We start from the raw sequence: 26316 nt of genomic DNA on the forward strand, positions 1-26316 counted from the left end.
GCACGGTAGAGGATGGGGTGGGGCAGGCGGAGTGAACCAGGAGAGCAGCAGGGAGATGACAGCAGCCCCACTGGACTCCAGGGAAAGCCTATCCACTCCAGCATTCCAAAAGGTAGGGAGGCTGGGTGGGTTTCAATCAAATTCATTTAAAAAATTCCAATGTGTATCTGTGTGTGTGTGTGTCTGTCTGTCTGTGAGAGTGTTTGTCTGTCTGTGAGTTAGTGTATGTATGTGTGTCTGTCTGAGATTTTGTGTGTCTGTCTGCAAGCTTGTGTATGTCTGTCTGTGAGTCTGTGTGTGTGTGTGTGCCTCTTAGTGAGTGTCTGTTTAGGTGACCGGTCCCCCTCTGATTACATGGGAAAGGTGATTTTACTTACCTGTTTTCCCACGCGGTGACGATCTCACCGTGCCTGAATCCACCTCCATGGCTGAGATAATCAATCTTGATGATCTGTCAAGCAATGCTTTCCCATAGAAAAGCATTGGGAGGCTATTGTGCATGCACTAATCTGCATCTCCTCAAAGAGATGCATTGAATCATTGCATCACTATGGGGAACATCCAGCGCCTCCATGCTGAGCGTGGTTTGAGTGATGGCAACTAGAGGTCAAAGCAGCAATGTAAACACTGTATTTTCTCTAAAAAAAAAAACATTTTAGCCGCTGAAAATTAAGCTTTATTCGTTAAAAACAATACCAGCTCCTAACTTATTTAGCTGGCTCATAAATTCCAAGCAAATTTGTCAAGCCCTAGTGTATTTGCATGTGTGTTAGTGTAGCTGTATGTCAGTATGTGTATCAAGGTTTGTATCTGTGTGTCAGTATGTAACTGTATGTCTGTGTCTATGTGTATGTGTCAGTGTGTGTATCTGCATGTGTGTCAGGGTTTGTATCTGTGTGTCAGTGTGTGTATCTTTGTGTATTAGGGTATGTATCTGTGTGTCAGTGTGTTTCTCTGTGTATCTGCTGTGTATCAGGGTATGTTTCTGTGTGCCAGGGTGTGTATCTGTGTGTCAGGATATAGATCAATGTGTCTGTGTATTTGCATGTGTGTCATGGTATGTATCTGTGTGTCAGTGTGTATATCTCTGTGTATCTGCATGTTTGTCAGGGTATGTATCGGTGTGTCTGTTTGTGTGTCAATGTGTCTGTGTGTCAATTTGTGTATCTGTGTGTGTGTCGGGGGGTATGTATTTATGTGTCTGTGTATCTGGATGTGTATCAGAGTATGTATCTGTCTGTCAGGGTGTGTATCTATGTTTCAGGGTATGCATCCTTAAGTGCGTTAGTATATGTATCTATGTGTCTGTTTATCTGCATGTGTTTCAGGTTATGTGTCGGTGTGTCTATTTGTGTGTCAATGTGTCTGTGTGTCAATTTGTGTATCTGTGTGTGTGTCAGGGTATGTATCTATGTGTCTGTGTATCTGGATGTGTATCAGAGTATGTATCTGTCTGTCAGGGTGTGTATCTATGTTTCAGGGTATGTATCCTTAACTGTGTTAGTACATGTATATATGTGTCTGTTTTTCTGCACGTGTGTCATGGTATGTATCTGTGTGTCAGTGTGTGTATCTCTGTGTATCTGCATGTGTGTCAGGATATTTATCTGTGTGTCAGGATGCATATCTGTGTGTCAATTTGTGTATCTCTTTGTGTGTCCGGGTATGAATCCTTAAGTGTATGTGTATATGTATGTGTCTGTGTAGTGTCAGGGTATGTATTGGTGTGTTTATCTGTGTGTCTGTAAGGACCTTACCTTGAGATGGGAGTCAACACGCAGAGTTAAAGCACCCTTTACAATTATACACAGGCTCAAGGTAGATCTGCATGTGTGTCAGGATGTGTATCTGTGTGTCGTGTCGCAATAAGTCAGACGCCCTCCTCCCTAAGCTCTCCATTAGCCAGCCGGCTGCCCCCTCCGTCACTCAGTCAGCAGCCTGCTTCCCTGAGCTCTCCATTAGCCAACTGGCCACCCCATCCATCCCTCAGTAAGCCGCCCGTCTCCATTAGCCACCCGGCCGCCCCCTCCATCACCAGGTCAGCCGCCCACCTCCCTACCAAAGCTCTCAATGAGCCAGCCACCTCTCTCCCTCAATCAGCCACCTGCCTCAGCCCTCAGTGAGCCGACTGCCCGCCTCTGCTCTCAGGCAGCCGGTTACCCCGGGGGCTGAACAGGCTCACAAATCCCAAGCGCCAGGACAAATTTCCTGGTTGCAATGGCGACCTAGCGCCTGGGATTTGTCGAGCCCTGTGTCAGTGTATGCATCTGTGTGTGTCAGTGTCTGTATCTGTGTATCTGCATGTGTGTCAGTGTATGTTTGGCGAAAGTAACCTCGCCACTGGGTTTTGGAGAGGCCTGCTTGCCAGCCTCTTGCCCTGTGACTATGGCTCCTGAGGTGTTTTGTCTTCGAGTGTATGGAACTGTTTTGGGCATGGAACCATGTGCACGGTGGGGCAAAAAAAGAGATTTCCAGGAATTTCCTGAACCCCTGCTCTGATCTGGGTGATTTTTGGATATGTTGTTCACCCAGATCAGGGCTGTCCAGGGATTACAGGGATGTAATTTATGGGGATATGTTTTGGGGTGTTTTCTGTGTTTTGTGAAAAAAAAAAAAATTCTGCTCGGGGATAATTGAGTTAAGTACAGTATCTCACTCATTTATCTCCCAAGCAGAGGGGAGGGTTTGTGTACATTATCTGGGAGTGTCTAACTGTACAATACTGTTCTGATTGGCTTTGTGATTTTGTGTCCTGTGCTCCACAAGGTCCATCTGGGTGGTAACCTTGTGGGGAAAACTGTGTAAAAGACAATAAACCCTCAGATCTGCTGAGTTCTGGTTTTACCCTCAAAATAGAGCCTTGTCTCGTGTGTGGGGGAAAAGTCTTTGCCTCGTGTGGGGGAAAAGGTTGCACTACACTGGGGGATTGCTATACTCTGTATACTCCCCTGGGCTATAATCACTAAGCTCTTTTAAGAGCTTGTTGTAGGTCCAGGGCGGGTAGAGGACAGCGAGTTCCCAGCCAAGCTGCAGCGGTTTGTGGGATCTGCAGTGCTTATGGTGTCTGGTGCGGTGCTGATGGTCCTTGGTAAGCACTAGGAGCATCATCGATTGACGGAGGATTCATCGCAGTATGTATCTGTGTTTCACTGTATCTGCATATGTATCTGTGTTTCACTGTATCTGCATATGTGTCAGGGTATGTATCTGCGTGTCAGTATGTGTCTGTGTACCTGTATGTGTGTATCTGTGTGTATGTGTATATGCATGTGTGTCAGTGTTTTATTCTGTCTGTATCTGTATGTGTGTCAGTGTTTGTATCTGTATGTTTGTGTATCATTGTATCTGCGTGTCTGTGCATCTGTATGTATGTCAGTGTGCATAACTGCAGGTGTGTCTGTGTATCTGTCAGTATTTGTTTCTTTGTGTCTGCATGTGTGACAGTTTGTGTTTCTGGGGCAGAGGAGAAGCAGGGTGAGCCTGGGGCAGAGGTGAGGCACGGGGGGTCTGGAGCGGAGGAGAGGCACAGAGGATCTGGGGTGAAGGAGAAGCAGGGGGAGCATGGGTCAAAGGAGAAGAAAGGAGAGCATGGGGCAAAGGAGGAGCATGGAGAGGATGGGGCGGAAGAGAGAAGCAGGAGAGCCTAGGGCTGAGAAAAAGGGGAGATTGAACAGAGAAAAATGTATACGTTTTGAAATAAATGCAACTATATTAATAACAACATTTTGCTAATGTGAGGGCTACAATTTATGGAAACTAAAGTGAAAAAAGGTTGGGAAACACTGCTCTAGGCTGAAACTTTGTATCTTTTTTTTTTTTGTCCTTTTTGATCTCCAATAAAAAATGTTTTGCCTTCACCCTACATTGTGACGAATGTGGAACTCTACTTCTTGATATGTCTGAAACAATAATATGGAAAGTAATAAAATGTTGTTAATCTCATGTAATTTTTCAGAAGTGTCAGTTTAATATTTGCCCGGAAATATATATAGAATAAGCCTTACTGTAAAGTAAAATGACAGACTTATCAGAGAAGATTGGAGATGCTCTGACCTAGTTGTGTAGGCATCACTTTTCAAAGTCATTCAGAGACTGCCCCCCTCACACACACACTGCCCCCTTCACACACACACTGCACCCCTCACACAGACATTGCACCCCAAACACTGACACTGCACCCCTCACACACACGCACACCTCATACTACTACTACTAATTATATCCCCTACTACAGGTCCTAATCCCTACTACAGCCCCTATCCTGGCAGACCCCAGGTAAATTGTCAAACTGTTCTTAAACGGTTTAACTACTTGTTCTGGGAGGACTACTGTAGTGGTTATTGTGCCTGGATTGTTCCTTTAAATAATCTACCAATGCCCCTCCTGAGATTAGGTTTTGGATCCACCCCTGTTGACAGGTGCAATTGTAATGATTTAATCATTGGTATTAACCTTACCTTTCAGTGGTTTTCATTTTGTGGCTGATCAATGTAGATAGGGGTCTCCCTATAAATCAATTATATCCCCAATGCCATGAACTGAGACACAGGGATCAGAAGGAAAAACCTCCCACAGATAGTTTTCCTGCTGTCAGTCACAGCTACTACCGTGCATGCTGTATTCCACTAACTAGCGATTCTCATGCTTTGCTAAAAGAATAGAGGAAGAGACTGATAAATATTATGGCTCTACTTTCCTGGCAAGAAAGGAAACCTGTTTGCATCATGAAAGAGTTGTACTCATTTTGAGGAAGTGTTATCAGGCATGGGCAGCTGTATTGGGGATCTCATGGAGAAGCCTGTACTGGACAGGAAGTAATGAATTAAGATCACCAAAAACAATAAACATGTATAACTTATATTTTATGATTCAGTAAAGAGTCAATTGTCAGGACCCTCTGCTGCCCAAAAACTACAAAAAAGTAAGTTACTTTTTAGTAGATATACCCTCAATGTAAACATGTATGCATTTCATTATGCATTTTTTTCCACTGGCGGTATATATCAAAACCGTAAAAGCTTAACCCCTTAAGGACACATGACATGTCTGACACGTCATGATTCCCTTTTATTCCAGAAGTTTGGTCCTTAAGGGGTTAAAAGCTCTTTCCTGTAGCCTTGCAAGTTCACCCCTTCTGCCACATCCCAGACATTTTGTGGCTGCCCCACCACAGACTTCCCAATGCAGCTCAGTGATATGTATTTTGCCAAGGCTTTCCACTGAGCTAAACAAACAGGAAGTAAAATTGCTATTAACCTATTAATTATTCCATCATGATTCCCTTTCATTCCAGAAGTTTTGTCCTTAAGGGGTTAAAATTTCTGTTACAATCTATACATTTTGTAAAATGGAAATTTTCATCCATAAAGCACTTCAGCAAGCTACAATGTTGTAGGTGTGTGTAGTGGTCCTTTAAGGTGAAATCCAAGTGAATTCCAAATTTTAGGTCAAATTAGTCAAACTTAAAACATAGTTGACTTGGACTACAAATTTAAATCAATTTTAAATAACTTTTTAAATTCCCAACAAGTCAAACTATCAATGAATCGAATATTCACAGACTGTGTATGTCTTTTATTTTAACCTCAAGTAGATGATAATTAGCATAAAATTGTGGTAGAAGATTTGTACCAAAACATAATTTTTGCCCAGTATTTACGTTTCAATTTAAAATAGCATTTCATGGTGAGTCAGCATGGCATGTAAGCTCATTCATTTTAATTAGATTCTTAACATTTAAGTTGTTAATTTTCTTCTGTATCCTTGATTTTTTTTCTCTTTCATCTCTTATGCATTGTTTTGACCAGAATTGACCTACTCTTACATGTGTCTCATGTTTATTGACTATATCAAATATTTTCTGACACTTAAAGTAATAGCTTATGTTTGATAGAAATTTGAACTGGCAGAGAATACATTATTTGTGTGCATGAATTCATGGAAACATTGGAGAGTTGACAGCAATAACGAATAAAGACTTTTAGAGGATATTTATTTTTTGTATAATGGCAATGATCTTTTTTGCATTAAACACATCAGCTTCATAATATGCCCTTATTTAATATTCACACATAACACCTTTGATATACGTTTAACCAATTCACAGTTAAATAAGTTATTTCACATATTTAGTATAGTAATATAGATATAGTATATCCATATATGTGAAGTTAAAATATTTTGCTTTCGACTGTTGATGTATGCAATCCATATTCAACAGTTTTAACCCCTTAAGGACACATGACATGTGTGACATGTCATGATTCCCTTTTATTCCAGAAGTTTGGTCCTTAAGGGGTTAAAGGGACACTATAGTCACCTGAACAACTTTAGCTTAATGAAGCAGTTTTGGTGTATAGAACATGCCCCTGCAGGCTCACTGCTCAATCCTCTGCCATTTAGGAGTTAAATCCCTTTGTTTATGAACCCTAGTCACACCTCCCTGCATGTGACTTGCACAGCCTTCAATAAACACTTCCTGTAAAGAGAGCCCTATTTAGGCTTTCTTTATTGCAAGTTCTGTTTAATTAAGATTTTCTTATCCCCTGCTATGTTAATAGCTTGCTAGACCCTGCAAGAGTCTCCTGTATGTGATTAACGTTCAATTTAGAGATTGAGATACAATTATTTAAGGTAAATTACATCTGTTTGAAAGTGAAACCAGTTTTTGTTTTTTTTAATGCAGGCTCTGTCAATCATAGCCAGGGGAGGTGTGGCTAGGGCTGCATAAACAGAAACAAAGTGATTTAACTCCTAAATGACAGTGAATTGAGCAGTTAAATTGCAGGGGAATGATCTATACACTAAACTGCTTTATTTAGCTAAAGTAATTTAGGTGACTATAGTTTTCCTTTATATATACTTTCTAAACTGTATGCGGATTTGCAAAGTATCCCTCGCAATCTCTGAAGCTTGTTGAAATCTACATCATACAAATGTCCCCCTAAGCACTGTTGTTGGGGGTCCAGGGACAGACATTGCTAATAAAATACTTAGACTTACAACAACCACTTGTTATGCAATGCTCTTATCTTAATATTTTGTAATTAATCATATAATTGTTACAGATACAATGATATACGATTAGACATACAACTACAAAAAAATGTACAATCGTTTTTAATTCACATAGTGCTATGGATAGTGTTCCTATCCATAGCACTATTCAAAATATAATAATTAGAGCAATTGTTACAAATATGGGGTTTATGGCTGGATATGTTGGTACGAAAGGACATTGAGCATAAATAATATATTACATTTGCTGCTGAAAGAGTGAACTTGAGATTGTTTGAATCCGCTCTTCACATTTTATATCCAGAAAAGCTCCAAAATATTAGCAGAATGTTTATTATAAGAGGGCTCCAGTGCATATATCTATTTTAGAATGCTGATTTCGTAATTCAACATTAGTTATAATTAAACACAACTAGTGGCAAACATTTGTATATGTTTCTCCCCGTAAACATAGAATTGTGAAATAGCAAGGGTGTAGTTAAATATTTAGGTATAGGTCTACGTTCACATTCAGGAGAGCAGCATCTCCTTGACCATACAGACATAATCACCTCTGAAGAAAGAGGCTGCCAGTGTAGCAGAGATGCTTGCTAGAAAGAATGACCAGCCTTTATAGTGACCATCAGCCATGCTGGGTTTTATATCTAGCAGAACACAACATCCTTTCCTTTTGTGCTCAACCATATGTTTTCTGAAGATTACATATAGAATTAAGTGAAATAAGAGTGACCATGTGGAAACCTTATCTGCCCTCGTGCCTGTGTAAATAAACAAGAGTAAAAAACACAAAGATAAAGCACCGCGCTTACAGCAGCAGTAGCTTGGTATCCAGCAGCTTAAAATACATAGTAAAACCAAGAAAACGTTACCTGTGCTCTGGCCTAAATCCCCATGTGCATTTAAAGAAAATGGAGGCTCTTTAGTTTGTCTGATACCAGCAAAGTTTATTGTATGTGTAGAAGCCCTATAAAGGGTTAAATGTTAAAGGGTTTATAAAATACCCCTTCCTGTCTCACTGGAGATTCTTGGCTGATATCAGCATATCTAATGGCTAGTGTAGGAACTCGCCTATTGAGGCTTGCCTTGACGTGGCTGGTGAGCTTATATATTCAAATGGCCATTGGAATAAAACTAAAGAGCCTCCATTTTGTTTAAATGCACATGGGGTTTTAGGCCAGAGCGCAGGTAACGTTTTCTTGGTTTTACTAAATAAACAAGAGTGCAACCCTTGTCTCATTTTTACGGCTAGCGTGCAGAAAACATTTTGATATCCATCTGTAGCAAAATAGCTCTAGATACCATTACTCATTCTTGGAAATGTGTTATAGGAACTTATGAATTGGTTATTTTATTTAACAGCACAGTTAGATCTTTTATACTATAATTTAGTTTAACTTCAAAACATACATTATTTTTCTACATCTGTCCACTAGATGGAGATCTCTCTCTTTCTTCACCATTTTTGTATGTATACACTACACTATACTCATTAGTGGTTTAGGATACAAACATTTTACCTTTACAGTGGTAAGCTTTTCCTATAAGCAAAAATAGAAATATCAATATATACATAGTACCTATCTTCTGAAAATAAACCTGCCATATGTTATAGTGAGCACATTAGTTATTTAGTTATACATAATTTTATGTTTTGTTGTTGAGTATAGGTTACTTCTTTGTGCCAACCAAAATTTTAAATATGTCTGAATGTGATGTTGTCCTTTTTATTAATGGCATATTAACAAGGATTTATAGCCCTTAGCCATAGTTGCACAGGCATTGGCAATGGCTATAATTCAACAGTGCTAGTATTTCACATATCTCTTCTAAACTTAAAACCAAAATCTCAATTGATATGATCAGCAAAACCATCTTCAAGCTGCTTATCTGTTTATAAATATACTGTATTTAACCCATGTTGACTACTGTATTATGTTTGGAAATACACAAATGCAATCTCTAACTGCTTATTATTAAATATACCTTACCCTATTAGTGTTCAACACACCAGATCTATTGTCCATCTTGAACACCTCAGTGACATCTCACAGGTTCCTACTATCTCTTGGAGAATCCTAGTACATTTAGATTATTGAATATTTCTGAAGTGTGCTGGTCCATGACCAGTCAGCCTCAAAGCAGAGCTGCAAGAACAGTTTTAGAAGGTGTAAAACTCAATTCAGTGCCAGCTCCTCCAGTGTCTGTGTGTTAGGTTGGAAAGGAAGTTTAAAGGGATCACTTCCCATCTGCTCAACAACAGCCTTGCACACAAGAAATATCTTGCAAGAGGAGCGGGGACAGCACCATGGAAAAAAAAATCTTTACCTTAATTATAGGTTTAACTTATCTAAAAAACTAAACACCTCAATACTAAATATCTCAATACTAAATGTCAACCCACTCTAACTGTAAACCGTATAATCCTAAACACCCCTTATACCACAGCTGTAACCCCTATCTAACCTTAAGCCTTCCTTTTACCCTAACCATTTTTTTTTTTTTTTTTTAATTCTTTATTTTTATTGTGCATATGTTAGACAAGGTACATTTATGCCGGTATTTGCCACAACAGCATTCTACCGGGTTTTCCGCTTTCATACATAGACTGTAATGTGGCTTGGATAGACATTGCACTTTTTTGTGTATTTAAGTCAAAACAGCTGGAAAAACCTGGCGTATACAACTTGTTTTTGAGTCAGGCCTATCTATCAGGCCTATATATCAGGCTTACATATCAGGTTTGTATATCAGGTTTAGGAAACAGGCTTATGAAACAGGCTTATGAAACAGGCTCATAGGACAGGCTCATAGAAATGCTAATAAAAGAAAATGAAATGTTAAACGGTATGTTTGACATTGGCATTTTGTTATAAAACATGCTAGGAATACGATTCAACTATGCTTAATAATAGTTTGCCATGCTTCAGTGAGGAATGGCGATGCAGAGAATCTAGACATATACCAGGGAGAAACAATTAAAATAATTCACACCCACTTAGAAAAATATACAGAGTAAAAAGGATATACCACCTATTGCAGATATAGATATGGTGGTTACATCTGTAAAACAAATGAGACATACATAGTGTTTTCCATATAGGTAAAAACAAACAATTGTATCATATGAGGATTGAACTCACAAGGATGGAGCCTCTTAGGCTCTATGTACTTCGCTCTCGGGTGCCTATTCAGGCTTTCGATAATTTTCAGTTGAAGACCCAGACTCCACGAATTCAAGAGTAAATAAGGGTTTATTAATTGATAAAATATTATATTAAAATATTAATAATAGGGAGCAAGATGGTCGCATGAACCCTTTGCTCCTCCAACAGGGCGCCTAATCCAATGCTATCATAGCGAACTAAGCAGCATCCACTGCAATTAATCAAAGATGTCGCATCACAGGAATAAGAGGAGCTCGGCAAAACCGGACAAGCTCAATTTTTTTAGCCAGAAAAGCGCCCATGCGTCTCTGGCGGCACAGGCCTCGACGGACCCCACGGATCCCGAAATGGAGGATGACGACCAGGTCACTCACCCATCACACTCATCTGACAAGTCACCGATCACGAAAGCAGATCTAACAGCAGCCCTGGAGACACTCTCCACTAAGCTCATCACCACATGGCAACACACGGCGGACTCCATGCGCAAGGACATCCAAGAACTTGGCAAGCGGACGTCGCACATGGAAGACAAGTGCGACGAGTTCGCTACCGCGCACAACGATCTGGCCACAAATGTGGAACACATGGCGACAGAAATCACTAGACTGGAGGACAAAATAGCTGACTTGGAGGATAGGTCACGCCGGAACAACCTCCGATTAAGGGGAGTCCCCGAAGATGTTACCACCGACGAACTGCAGGCCTATGTGAGGAAGCTGCTGCACGCTTATGCCCCAGAAATACCGGCAGACATGCTACTGGTAGATAGAGTACACCGTATCCCGAAGCCCCGGCATCTCCCACAGACGACGCCCAGAGATATACTGCTTCGAGCACACTACTACCACATTAAGGAACATGTACTCAGAAGCAGCAGAATGAGGGAACAGCCTCCACCTGATTACCCCGATATCAAAATCTATGCGGACCTGTCAGCTGCCACCCTTAAAAAACGGAGGGAGTTTTCCCAAGTTACTAACACACTGCGGTCGCGAGGCATCAGATACCGCTGGGGTTTCCCCACTAAACTGATTGTTACTAAAGATGGCATAAAGAATACTACTTTTAAGAAAGATACACAGAGCACGTTTAAATCCAATGTTACAGGAACTAGTTTCAAAATACGTGATGTTGTCACATGCCACTCCACTAATGTGGTGTATCTCCTCTGGTGTCCCTGTGGGCTCCAGTATGTCGGCATGACCACTAGAAGCCTAAAAACTCGCATTATGGAGCACATGGGGAACATACGGAGGGGATACACTAAACATAGTGTGTCAGCACATTTTATTGAATTTCATAATGGTGACACTTCTCTCTTAAGTTTTATGGTTATTGGGAAGAAGCGGATGAATTGGAGAGGAGAGGATAATGTCCGAGAACTTAGTAAGTTAGAGGGTAAATGGATTTTCACTTTGGACACTATGTGCCCTAAAGGTCTCAACATAGATTTTGAGTTAGTACATTTTTTATAATATAATATTTTATATATTTTTAAAATATTTTTTAAATATTTTTTAAATATTATATTTACATTTTTATATTAATATCTTTTCTTCTAGGATGTTTCCTCTCCCTTCCACATCCCCCTGAGTTACATTTCTTCTATTTTATATATGATGTTTTATATGTACCTATATTAACAAATATTTTGTATTTTATATTTCTATTCCGATTTATTTATTCACAGCTTACTCAATTTGTTTATTTACTCTACTATATTATTGTATTATTTGTTTGGGCAAATGCCCTCTTTCAATATGAACATTTTCTGTAGTCAATTCCACCATGCCCGAGTGTGGAACGCATGGTGGAACACAAATACATCACATGACCGCATCCAACCGGAAGTCACATGTTTTTTAAATTAAAAAAAAAAAAAAAGGAAAGAAAAAAAAAAAAAAAAAAAAAAAAAAATTTTTTTTTTTTTTTTTTTTTTCCAAAACCGGAAGTGATATGGCTGGCGGGATTTCTCAAGCACAGCTGGATGCAGTTGGACTTATCAAGGGGGCTATTTAAGCCCTGAAGGTTCTCCAGGAATTTAGCACTGAGGAAGGCCCTATCTAGGGCTGAAACGCGTTTGCACTTTACTGGGACTTTCATTTGGCGGTATTGTTATTTTGTGTATATGCTGTGGTGCTTTGCTGCTTTTAATTTTGGCCATTATTGCAGTACCATACCACGCTGTATTTTATACATATATCTGCCTATTTTTGTCCTATATTATTAATATTTTAATATAATATTTTATCAATTAATAAACCCTTATTTACTCTTGAATTCGTGGAGTCTGGGTCTTCAACTGAAAATTATCGAAAGCCTGAATAGGCACCCGAGAGCGAAGTACATAGAGCCTAAGAGGCTCCATCCTTGTGAGTTCAATCCTCATATGATACAATTGTTTGTTTTTACCTATATGGAAAACACTATGTATGTCTCATTTGTTTTACAGATGTAACCACCATATCTATATCTGCAATAGGTGGTATATCCTTTTTACTCTGTATATTTTTCTAAGTGGGTGTGAATTATTTTAATTGTTTCACTTTACCTTTAGGTGTTAAGGGATTACACCTTTCTGTCACACTTACTTTTATTGTCTATTTTAAGTTGGAAGCGCCTACACAACTATACACCTTGTGTATATTTTGTTTGATATACCAGGGAGAGACAGTGTGATTCTTGAGAGGAGTGATAGCAGGACATGGAAAATAAAGGCATAAGGCATAGACTAAATAGATGCTATTCTTTCGCTGCACTTTCAGGATTAATTGTCTGCTGGGTCACTGCTCTGTATCATGCCATTGCTCGTGAGTTGTAGTTCCCAGACCCCTGCACCTCTCTGTACGACCTGTGTGTTAAGTGTCCAGCTGGGCATGTAGCTGACAGGGAGCAAGCCAGGGGAGAACAGTCCCTAGATGAAGCGGTGAAAGCATGCTTGTGTGGGTGTGTGACAGCAGGCTACAGGTGAAACCCAAAACGAGCTGTGTGATCATCTGTGAGCAGGATCGCTATGTGCTGGGCTCCATTGTGGTCTCACCGTAGTAATCACGCTGTCTTTCGTGATCCTGGGCAGGTTATGTAGCTGGGCTTGTTGAATCCTCCATTCTCGTGGCTCACCTGCCTCTGACCCGATGTTGTGAGCGGAGGTGTGATGGGAGGACTGGCCCGGTGTATTCCACTCTGCCAGCTTTGGGCTTTGCTTGAGCGGCCACTTGTGTCCTCGGCTCCGGTTGCACTGCTGGCCGGTAACGGGCTGCCTGGCTGATCGAATATGCGTGGGCACAGGGCTGCGGTTCGGGGAACGTCCTCCAGGGGATCAAGGCCCAGGAAGGCTGCTGTGGAGACCCAGTCCATGTCCCGGGTATGTAAGCCGGGCCAGCCAGGAGTTTGCCGCGGTATGTGGCAGGGCTCTGTCGTTGCGTTCCCATGTGACAGGGCTCAGTGCATCTTGCTGCCCGCTGGTGGTTTGGGTACTGCGTCTGGCTGGGGCCTTCAGGCTACCGTCCGCGCACATAGCGCCCGCCATTTTAGATGTTGCTGTCGGGCTCCCCGCCTCAGTTGTAGTGTCGCGGTTAGGGCCACAGTGTGGGGACCGGGATCACCCCTCCCCCCCCCCCGGTCCAGAGGGGGGGGGGACGGAGCCGGATCCGCGCCGGTCAGTACCCGTGGCTAGGTTCCGTGGCGCAGGATAGTGGGGCAGCGGCCGTCCGCCGCACTCACTGCAGGAGAAGGCCCCGGTTTGGGCATTGCTTTTTTCTCCCCCGAGGGACTGAAGCTCTGTGAGCCAGCCTCTCCCCGGGTCCAGTAGTCACTCGGCTCTGGGTATCTGCTCTGGCGGTCTGATTTTACGTGGGGAGACTTGGTTTTAGAGGGCAACTTGCGTTGAATTGCAGGAGCTGCTCAGGCTTGCGACCGTCCAGCTCGGGGTCCGGCCCCGCCCCCCACCCTAACCATTTTTTAACATTACCTTTGACCCTGCATGCATTTACGCAGCGGTATACACTCAGAATACTCACAGATGCAAACACAATACAACGCTAACATCAATTTGCACAACATATAGACATATGTAATTGTCGAATATTAATATATTTGTTTATTCTGGTTAGGGCAGGGGGCGCCTCATAATTCTGTACATACAGGCACCTTGCATGAAAATTGGGCCCTGCTCATTGTGCCATAATATATACAAAGAACATTATTGTGCTTTCAGTGTCCCTGTAGACATCTAAATCAATAAAAACAAACCTGAATCTGAGACAGAAACCTCTGGACGATGTATATACTGTATATTGGAGTTAAAATATAAAATTGTCACAGATTTGACCAATTTTCCTGGTTTTATTTTTCTCATCACAAATAGGAAACATTAATGTTCGTTAAATTACGTAGTTATGTTTGATGTGTAAATTGTATGTTTATTTGTATTTTAATTAGATGAACATTTGCAGACTGAAACTTTATCTAAAGTCCAACGCCTTGGTGTGAAAATGGTGATTAGGTAAGTTTTAATTAAACACATATTTGAAGCTTTTCATATCAATAAATGTGTATCGTTAGGGAGATCAAGTATTAAAATAGCTCTGTCACCTTTAGGGGTGTTTGTAAATTTTGCAAAGTCCCCCAAAGATATATTGCGATGCTTCAGGTGCATTGACTAGGGGTATAGTAGAAGGACATTTTACTTACCTGAAGATGGAGTAATCGTTATGGGGTTAGAGGGATGGGACAATATTAGGTTTCAGGAAACTTTCATATACTGGTCCTGTTTCTGGACTCTATACTTGCTAGGACCAGGGCTGGTGCAAGGATTTTTGGCTACACAGACGAAGACACTTTGTTCCCCCCCTCCCTCGCTTCCAAAAAAAGAACTGCGTCTTCACCTGTGTGTCTCAACGCCCCCCTTTTGAATTTCTTATGCCCTTTAGTGTTTCATATCCCCCTCGCTTGAATGTCTTACCCCCTTTGCACTTTGTGTGTCTTACACCCGCTCCAGTGTTTTTACCCCACCTTGTGTGTATCTTACAACCCTCCCTTGTGTATCACTTACTTCCACCAAGCCCCTTTGTATATCTTTCTTCCCTCCAGCCCCTTTTGTGTGTCTCTTTCCTCCCCCACAGCCCCTTTATGTGTCTCTTTCTCCTCTTAGCCCCTTTCTGTGTCTGTTTCTTCCACCACCAGCCCCTTTGTATGACTCTTCCCTCCCAAACCATACAGACATAGATCTACAGGTACAGATAAATACATGCACAAAGACACAACCATACAGTCATACAAGCAACCAGTCATTCAGAGACACACAGACAGTCATACAGTGACATACAGACAAAGTCATACAGAGACAAGCAGACGCAGACATAAGACAAAAGACATACAGAGACATACATAAACAGACATATACTGCTAGTGATGTGAAAGGAGATGGAAGACTGCTAGTGATGGGAGGGAGAGATGGGGATGGCTGTTAGCAATGGGGGGAAAGAGGGGGATGGCTGCTAGCGATGGGGGGGGGGAAGAGGGGGATGCCTGCTAGTGATGGGAGGGAGAGAGGAGGATAGCTGCTAGTAACAGAGAAAGGAGGATTGCTGTTAGTGACAGGGGTGATGGCAGGTAGTTATGGGGGGAGAGGGTGTGGCTGCTAGTGATGGGGAGAAGGGGGTGGCTGCTTGTGATGGGTGGAGTAGGGGGTTGATGTTAATGATGGGGGAAGGGGATAGCTGCTAGTGATAGCGGTGAGGAAGGGATGGCTGCTAGTGATGGGGAGAAGGTGATGGCTGCTAGTGATGGGGGGAAATGGGATGGCTGCTAGTGATGGGGGAGAGGAGGTTGGCCGCTATTGATAGGGGTGAGGGAGGGATGGCTGCTAATGATGGGGGAGAGGAGGATGACTGCTAGTGATGGGGAAAGGGGGTGGCTGCTAGTAATTATGATAGCGCCGGTTCTGACTAGGACCAGGAGACTGGGTATTCCCAGCCCATCAATTATCATCACATTTGATATATGTACCAGCACTGCCCTAAATTGAAGAGACATAACCCTAATTTTAAAATATGAATGTAATATAAGTGTTTTTAAAAGTAAAGCAAGTATTACTGTCACTAACCAGTTTTTTTTAATATTATGTTTACTGCTCCCCATATTTAACACATGTATTTGTGAAGTGTGGAAAATGAAATGTAGAAATTCTTACCTTTTTATCCTGCAACTCACTTCTTTACCCTGCCACCTCCATGTTAGCATCTTGTCAATCATTGTGTGCTTTGCACCCGGCAGTCTGCATAGAGATGTAGCATAGAAAAGAAGAAATTAAATATTGTTACTATGTCTCCTCTGTATTTGCAATGTTTGCCCTGACATTGTCTTGCCAGAACTAGATTATGATGCCATTTGCTAAATGAAAGGAAACTGAGCACCAATTGAAAAAAAAGGTTAACACGTTATAGCAGAGTTTTTTTATTTATTTATTTTTTATTTAATGGTGTACATTCCAGAGAACTTACATTTAAGTGAAAATAATGCTACCTCGGGTATCTGGAGACATTCATAAATCACTCGACCTTCAGTCTTGTGGTGTAGCATGTGATTTTTTTGAAACCTTTAATGGTTATTACTTTCCTTTAATACACACTGCACCTTTATGAAATGTATATGTGTGTGTATAAGACACTGGATAGAAGTTTTCAAAAGAAATATATATATATATATATACACGCACGTACACAGTATACTGTATTTCTTCTCAACTTCAATCTGTAGTAAACAGTAGCACTGACCTATTGAATGATGAGATAAATTGTGAGCAATCAATCTATAAATGAACTGATGCACAGACATTAAAACAAGCAAACTCCTACTGTGTTTTATTCTACTGTGAAAAGATGAAATTTCCTCATAATGGTTTTTAATCGCTGAGGCATAAACTGACGTACAATTTAAATGAGAAAAAGAAAGCCGATGCTAATCAAATATCATCCTATGTGGTCTGTAATAGAAACCACACTTAATACTATAGAACAAAAATACATTAAAGTACACATAAATTATTGAGAGAGAGAGAGAGTGTGTGTGTGTGTGTGTGTGTGTGTGTAACTGAATGGTTCACATATTAGTCTTAGTATTACTATTGTGAGTAAGATAAGGAAAAATCTATTAAAGCAGATTAGATATTGTTATATAATAATAGTAGTGATACTTATAATGCAACTGTGATTGTGCAAAACTCAATCATAAAAACTTCAAGATTATTACAGAGCTAGGTAACAAACCTATTTTTGCTAAAATGTGTGACTGTTTTTTTTCAGTACTAAAAATGATGCATAGTTTGCAAATTACAGCCTAAAACTTACAGTGTTGCAGCTGAGCCCAAGTCTCTTGTCTGCTTATTAAAAGAATACACAGTTTTACAGTCCAAAGTATACTATTGTATATTTATATGTATCGAAGGAATACTCTAGTGCAGGGATAGTTAAACTTTTAGTAGTACTGTGCCAATGCAAGATCTTGAAGTCCCTTGGCGTGCTGCTCCTAATTTTTTTTTAAACTGAGTCGTGTATGTTGCCGTATTCTGCTTGTGTTATATGTTAGTGACTAGTTGTGTATGATACCTATAATATGGGCTGTGTTTGGGAGGCTGCTTATGGAATTGTGTGAGTGTATGATATCTCACATAATGTATTTAGGGGTGCTTGGAGTATTTCATGCGAGAGGCTGCTTGTGGGATTGTCAGTGGTGTTGTGTCTGTGGGGGCTGTGTGTTTGTGTGTGGGCTGCTTGTATTATTTGTATGAGTGTGAGGCTTATTCTGCAGCTCTGTATATCTAGCTCTGTGGATAGGTGGGAACCAGGCTGGCCAGGTGCCGGTCAATTGCAGGAGCTGTGATAGCTGCTGTGGGCTGCTCTGCTCCAGTGCCGATTCCCCTTCACAAATACGGGGAGGAAGGGAACCAAGATCACTTCTTCTAAGTGCTGCAATACGTAAACTGAGGATTGTGCAATCACTGCTCGGTTTGCACTATTAGATATCTGAAGTCCCATTGGGAGTTCTGATGTGCCAGAGCCTGTTTGTCCCTGGCAGCCAACCTCTTTCTAGATCTTTAAGTGTGTGGAGTGTTCCTTCAAAGAGTTTATGATTACAGTATGAAAATTGTTGGCATACATCTTCTTCGAGTTAAAAAATATCCCACTTGGGCACTGCAACTTAAAAATATTTTTATCACACCTCCATAGTACAGGTTAGAAATATTTATACCAGCTTGCATTATGTGTCCTTTTTTTCTTAACCAGATTTCTTTGGATTCTTACACAATTTACTGCATTGCAAACTGTTTTGGACAGATGTTTGGATTAATTGGTTCCAACAAGGTTATCTCCTTGATTGCTGTTTAATATATTGAAACTCTCATTAGTTTGGAGCTGTATTCGTTAATTTCAAGAGATTCTTCTTAAATGGGTGATTCCAATATTCAATCTAAGTTATGGATGAAGATAAAACGTATAAAACAATCACCGTTTTACAAAGAACTGGTATTCTGAATCTAAGCCAGGCTTGTAGTTCAGTTGCCTAGTATGATTAATAAAAGAAAAGGAAAGAAATTAGAAGAGTAGGAGCCAGAAATTGCCACACCTCCAATATGGGGGTTAACCCCGGTTTGCCTATTCAAAAAAAAGAAGAAAAAAAAAAAGGGAAGAAAAGGATGGTTGAATTTAGAACAGATGTGACTGAAAAATTATAATACCGTACAGGAACCTATGTCCTATTTAAAACTTAACATTTAATGAGTATTAAGATAAACAATCCAATAAATGGACTAAACATAGAAGACTAACCACAAAAAAAGATACAGTGGTATACCTACAGAAAAACAAAAATGTTGGATGACACTAAAGAGCGCCCTCGTGAGGATACAAGAGCCCCACAGTAACGATGCGAGTTTCAGACCTTCATTAGGATGGTGCACACTAAGTACAAATTAATGTAGATTTCTTACTAGCAACTACAGATGAAATAGTCAATGAATAGTCCTACTTCATTAGGATGATGTATATAAATATAAATTGATGTACACTAGCTCAATGTGGACTGCTTAATAACTCTTCCTTCAGAGTGTATCAACCAGAAGTACTGTTAGGCTATCCACAGCAAATTCTTGCCATGTTACGGTGTTACAAAGACATTAGGCTCATAGCCATGGTGTGGCAGTCTTCACTGTATACTAAAGACAGTGTGAAATGTTGCCGACTGATCTGAAACTATTTCAGGTCAACACAGATTTAAAGGACCACTATAGGCACCCAGACCACTTCAGCTTAATGAAGTGGTCTGGGTGCCAGGTCCATCTAGGGTTAACCCTGCTGTTCACCTGAACATGCATAAATGGGGTTGCTGCTGGGGGCCAAATTATACAATACACAAGATCCAGCGCACTCACCTATCCACTAAACAGCAACTTCAATGTTGAAAGATTTTATTTGTTTTTTTTAAAACACCTAATCTAGGCAAATATAATGGGGGTTTAGTTACACTATATGATCATACATTGCATAAACCTGCCACAACGTCAATGTACCCCATCTTTGGCAGGTCCTACACTAACAGCCTAATGTCTGCTCTTATGAGATTAACCCACTTACTTGGGGAAAAAATTCCATCTGGGGCTAATTTGGCCCCCAGCAGCACCCCCATTTATGCATGTTCAGGTGAGTGCAGCCAACCCCCCTTGTTTCATATATATATATTAGGGAGTCTAGCCAACTCCTTGGTTTTGTACCCCTCCCTGTGACAGGTGCCTCACCGCAGGGCCCTATTTAGCCTTGTACTGCAGAGAGCCCCAGATGGAATTTGTTTCCCCAAGTAAGTGGGTTAATCTCATAAGAGCAGACATTAGGCTGTTAGTGTAGGACCTGCCAAAGATGGGGTACATTGACGTTGTGGCAGGCTTATGCAATGTATAATCATATAGTGTAACTAAACCCCCATTATTTTTGCCTAGATTAAGTGTTTTTAAAAAAAACTAATACAATCTTTCAACATTGAAGTTGCTGTTTAGTGGATAGGTGAGTGCGCTGGATCTTGTGTATTGTATAATTTGGCCCCTAGCAGCACCCCATTTATGCATGTTCAGGTGAGTGCAGCCAACCCCCCTTGTTATATATAATCTCCTGTTCTGTTTGTCTTGAAATCCTCATTAATTCAAGAAGGTGGGGTGCTGCCTATAAAAGCACATCTGCGCTATTATAGAGCCTTATCCTCAGGCTCTGAATATTATGAATGTGTCTACTTATATTTTCTTTGCATGCAGCACTTTTTAAGTACCATCTGCACTAGATTTGTTCTATTTTTTTTCTCTTTTCATATTACCTCACATCGAGGTCTATATAGTTTTACAATAAGGGGTAAGCAATTATTTACCTGTCTACTATTTAGCGCTCCACCCACTGATTATACGTTTTATCTTGTCAATCATCATTTTGTTATAGGTTTATGGTGAGGGAAGAAAGGTATCCCCTCACGGGTGTTTAAGAGCAGCAACTCACTACTTTTATCTTGAAGCGCTTTCTATTGTTCACACTGAGCTCACTAGTGAGTTACTCTTGTTAAAGACCACAACCCAACTTTGAGTCTGTGGCAAGACTTGTTATTCACCAGTTAACCATAAAGAGAACCATACCAAATAAAACATAGAGTTATAATTGCTGATAAATTGCATATACCAAGTATTGAATCATGGGTTAAGTATTAAACCAGACAACATACTTTAGTTTTTTTTTGCGTTTTGTTGTTTGAATCTTCTTAAAGTGTACCTGTCATGGTCAGACTGTTTACTGCTCTCTTGCTAACAACTAATTTTATACAGCATGCTAGTAGAAATGCAAGGAAATGTATAGATTTAAAAAAAAAAAAATGTTTTTAAAAATGTGCTCCTCGCCTGTCCGTCAATTACTGTCATAGACCTCTGTGTGTAGTGGAGCAAAGATAAGTGCTTTCTGGAACTCAAAATGATCAATTGAATATAGAATTTATTCAGACCCAGCATTGTAAGAGAATAATTAAATATATTGTTAAAGCTACAGTATATTAATTAAGGCAGACGAAATGGTTACTTTAGTATGTTTAAATTTTCACTAATTTTCATTTTATTTGCCTTCACCTTGCATGAACAGAGAAATTTTAAAAAAATATGTGTCTTTGTTTGCCTATTATAATTGGCTATATGCAGAAAGAATGCAGTGTATTGTATATCATATTATTATTTTGCTTTTTGTTTGCTTTCATATTTCAATTTTTTTAAAGCTATGGTACCCATCTAAATCGTCTGAATGGCAACAGTGAACAAGAACTGATTGAACTTCTGAAACAATGTGAGAAATTCCTGAAACCACAAAGGATAGTCTCTGATTCTCCATTGCGTATCCTTTATACCATGTTATATAATCAATACCGTGACCGTCTAGAAGTGTGACCCTTTGTATTCTCATGTTAGCAATCACTAGAAAGCCTGGCCCTTCTAATGATTAGGGGATTAACCTTTAGGTCACACTGGTAGTATGTGTCTTCATAATTTTGTTCATTGTTGGTTTCTCCACTCTGTAGGGCCTTTAAAAATAATTTCTGTTTTAACAGTTAGGCTCCTATGATATGATGGTAATTAGAAATCTAACAGTCATCAGTGATGGACCTGTGGTAACAATCCCTGACATTCTACAGTAACAGACAAGAAGGGGTAGTCTAATTATTGATTATTGGGAATTATGTTATGATATAGAATTTAAGAAATATGCACAGGTAATATGTAAATATGTAAGTAAATGCACAAACGTTTGTTATATTATCTTAAATTTGGGTTCATACTTTTCCTTGATTTTCTTGTTCTTCATTGTTGAAAGTTATATAAAGATTATTAGACATACTCCCAGTCATTCAGGGACAAACATACTGACATACAGTTGTGCTCAAAAGTTTTCGTACCCTTGGAGAATCAGTAATATATGTACCATTTTAAAGAAAACATGAGTGAGCAGGCAAAACACTTTTATTTTATTTCTTATGGAATTTATATTTAACTGTATGTTATAACAGAATAACACAATCATAAAACAAAACATGGCAACAAAGAGAAAAATGAAATGACCCCCTATTCAAAAGTCTGCATATCCTTAGTTCTTATTACTGTGTATTGCCCCCGTTAGCATCAATGACAGCGTGCAGTCTTTTGTAATCATTGTCTATGAGGCCCCCAAATATTGCAGGTGGTATAGCTGCCCATTCATCATGACAAAATGCCTCCAGGTCATGCAAAGTCTTTGGTCATCAAATTAACATTTAATTGCCATTTTAACCTGTGTCACCTTGTGTGTTTTTAACAAGGCCAAACATTCAAGGGTATGTAAACTTTTGATCAGATCCATTTGGGTGATTTCTGTTAAAAAGGAGCAATTATTAATTAAAAATGAGCCAAATAACTATGTGATAATAAATGTCTTCATATGATCACTATCTTTTAATAAAAAAAATATATATTTTTGCATTATCAGTCATATTTCCAAAATCAATGCCAACATTTCACAATTTCTGCCAGGGTATGAAAACTTTGAGCACAACTGTATGTATACGTAACCACATCCATAGAATTTTGGTGGTGGTAGTGGAAGGAACATATTAGCCATTTGTGCAACCTGCTCCAGTTCTTGCCATTTCCAATTTGCACGGGCTATACTAACCTGCAGAATGCATGCTGGTTGGATCCTCTGTGACCCCTGCTCCTTTATTACATGTAGAGTACTGGAATGGAAATTAGTCAGCACAGCCTCAGCAGCAGATCTTGCAGCCAGCTACAAGCAAGATTTTTATTGCATGCCTATTGTTCCTAGGCAAGCTAGGGATCCTTAGTTCTTGCAGGCCCTGGTGTACCACTGATAGTTTCACCTTTGATCATGACAATCAACAGCTTGTTTATTTATTGTGAGGACTTAGAGACTTTTTTTTTTTTTTTTTTTTAATCTACTCATCTACTATGTGTTTTGAGTTGATAATTAATGGAAAACTCCAAGCACCATAATCATTACAGCACATTGGACCTCACCCATGTAAGTAATCTAACCTTTTTCTACCAGTTTTACAACATACCTGGGATCCACCGGTGCCAGTCACCATCTCCTTTTATAGCCAGAAGCTCTTTCTCCGTTAGCTTTCTTAATCTAATCCATGCCGTGGAGGACCAATTTATTGGATGATAGTCTCAACTGATTGCTCCCAGACAATGCGCTAAACTCTGCACTGTTGGGCTAGCATAGAGCTTTCAGCTCTCCCCAGGTTATTTTTAAAACATTTAGCAAACAGCTTGTCTAATTACAGAGCACTGTAGTGGTTACTGTGCTTGGAGTGTTCCTTTAACCTTTAAATCAACAACTGTTTATTGTTTATCTCTTCACAAATTGGCTGTGCTATAAAAATATGAGTTCCTATTCATTCTTTACTCAACAAGCTTGCGCTTAACAGGGAACGTTCACTAGTTTTATTTATCTTGACAATTTATATTGTAGGGAAACATACTACAAAGGAAAGGCATTATTCATGAGCAGTATATATGAAAATTCTACCCATAAAATCGTGACTCAGAAAAACACTTATTTGCAGGAGAAGTAAATATAAGTGTCAGCCTGAAGAAGTACTAAAACCTCTGTTTCCATCCAATACCAATAAGCCTTTAACCCCTTAAGGACCAAACAACTGGAATAAAAGGGAATCATGACATGTCACACATGTCATGTGTCCTTAAGGGGTTAAGATTTTTTATTTTTGTGTTTTTTTTCTCTCTCTCCAATATAATTTGGGAAAAGTAATGTGTTGGGATTGTCGAGTACAGAAAATAACACAGTATTTTTTAATAATGGTTTTATTTTTGATTATATTTTCTTATTTATTAAGTAAATATATACTGGAAAAGTGTCAGCTGGTATTTTGCTGTGAGACACACAGCACTTTAGAAATGCCAAATGTTTTGCTGTCATCACAAATCTAAATTCAGTCCTAAGCTTTCCTTGACTATTGCTTGCACCCAGGGTATTTGCAAGGAAGATATTCTGGTCATGACTGGTTTGCATCTTCTGTCTTCCTCATAATGTCAGGAGACAGTGGAAAAACATTAGCATTTCTACAGAAATTATCCCGTCTCCTTGCCTCAGCATATCTTTGGCTGCCACGACTTCACATTTCTGTAAGCAATTTTAAACCTTGGTATGGAAAAAACAATTTATAACACACAATGTGTTTAGTTCTAACTAGAACATGTACAACTAGAGTTTTACTCAGTAAAATTACATATATATGTATATCTATGTATGTGTGTGTATATATATATATATATATATATTGTGTTTTACTTGATCTAGTAAAATACATTTTAGTAACTAAACAGCAAATTTTAGTGATTTGGCATATGAGTTCCAAAGGTAGAAAGGGATGTTTTGCAACTGCCACTCCATCAAGCATTTGAAACCAATCACGGTCAACTAGCTCTGCACATGAATTCAAAAGCACTTGCACATATGCAACTCAGCAATTATCATTGGTTTTCTCTGGTGGTCCAGAGAATGTCAGACAACTAACCTGCCTTGCAGGCTTTAAACAATATAACAATAATGTCTGTATGAGGTAATTTTAAAACCATGTAAAAAGTTTATTGAAGGGCAGTCCGATATCTGTTAATAAAGTCCACCTTTAACTTGTGTTGTAACAGCTCTAAAAATTACAAATGTTCTCTCCAATAGTGATTTCTGAAATGTACTGAGTTTTTCTAAGCTATTAGCAATAGGTATCAAAAAAGAGCGGTTTTTATGTGCAGGACTTAATGTATAATACACCCACTAAAATATAGGTTGTCCTTACTTTATAAAAGGTTTTATACTTGCTAGACGCCAAATATTTGCGGTACAGATTAAAGATGTGAGACCTCTTGTTTAACTTTTGTCTTTGTGTCTGGAATTAACCTTGCAAATTTGGAGCAGTTGCATTGGGCATCAAAAAGAGGACACCGCCACATGTAAAAAGTGCTATATAACAAGCTTTATTAAAGATTAAAAAATGTGCTTAAATAATTATTGCCTAAAATTAATCTAATGCTGCTGTAAAGAAAATCTGAGACTTGCATGCACTGCAGGATCTCTCTCCTGGTTTCAGTATGCCCCAGAAGTTATGCTCATTCTGTTTCTTTGGCAACCAGACAAGTTTTGTCTCTTGTTGGAGACCTTCTCAAGTAATTTAATAGTATTGAATAAGATCGTTTGGGAGTTTATATTTTGCCCTAAGAAGTTCTCAACCATTTGTATTTAAGAAACATCTCAAAGATAGTGTTAAATGCTGATTGATTGCAACTCTGTTTCTTGATGCTTTGTTAACAACATGTAATGTACTGACGCTAAGCTTACCTATATAGTTTACATGGGATATGATCCTTTGGAGGGGTGCCCAAAAGGTAGAACCCCATATCTTGTAAAACTACAATTGCATGCCTTTTAAAATGAAAAAAAAAATACATCATGGAAGCTGTAGTTTTAAATATCTGGGGATCTACTTTTTTGGGCACCACTAATTTAGTTTATGTGTGCTATCCCTTTTATATACCATTTGTGCTATACCATTTTTTTATTTTTATTGCAAGCTCCTATTTAACAGTCATTTATAAATATTAACATAATAATTTAAAAGGAGACAAGACATTGTCAGGGTACCTGAAGCCTCTACCTCTGAGAGAGGTAGAGACTTAGAAGTTTATCCGTCCGGACGGCATGTCTCCTCGGTTCCTCGCGGTTCACCCGGTCTTGCAAACGCCGGCCGCGAGGGAGTCACTTCCTTTTATAGCAGGAGGACCGGAGGTCGACGTCATGACGCCAACCCGGAACGTCCTGTCACTCAAATCTCTGGAGACGAATCAGGACTCGCCGGAGGCGTGCCTTCTCTCCCTAACCAGGATACTTAACAGTGGCTCTCTCATTTACTCATTGCCCTGTCGTGGTTCTAGTCCGCCTAGTCACACAGTGCTTTGTTATTCTCTTGCCTTTTGGTTCTGATCCGGCTTTGGTATTTACTCTCCTGTCTTTCTGTTATCCTTGACCCGGCTTGTCTCTCGCTTACC

The 26316-nt window shown here is 39.7% G+C and overlaps 1 protein-coding gene across 2 annotated transcripts in view; it reads left to right on the forward strand.

The window, feature by feature from the left end:
* The window catches only part of TBC1D32 (TBC1 domain family member 32), a 333094-nt gene that overhangs the window by 260362 nt on the left and 46416 nt on the right, over positions 1-26316 (forward strand). For both annotated transcript variants that reach the window (XM_063443466.1, XM_063443467.1), the window contains 3 exons: positions 14625-14688; positions 21477-21592; positions 24245-24399. In XM_063443466.1, the coding sequence (XP_063299536.1) occupies positions 14625-14688; positions 21477-21592; positions 24245-24399 (335 nt within the window). The remainder of the gene's footprint in view (positions 1-14624; positions 14689-21476; positions 21593-24244; positions 24400-26316) is intronic.

Source organism: Pelobates fuscus, chromosome 2, assembly GCF_036172605.1.
Source record: "Pelobates fuscus isolate aPelFus1 chromosome 2, aPelFus1.pri, whole genome shotgun sequence".
Classification (NCBI taxonomy): Eukaryota; Metazoa; Chordata; class Amphibia; order Anura; family Pelobatidae; genus Pelobates; species Pelobates fuscus.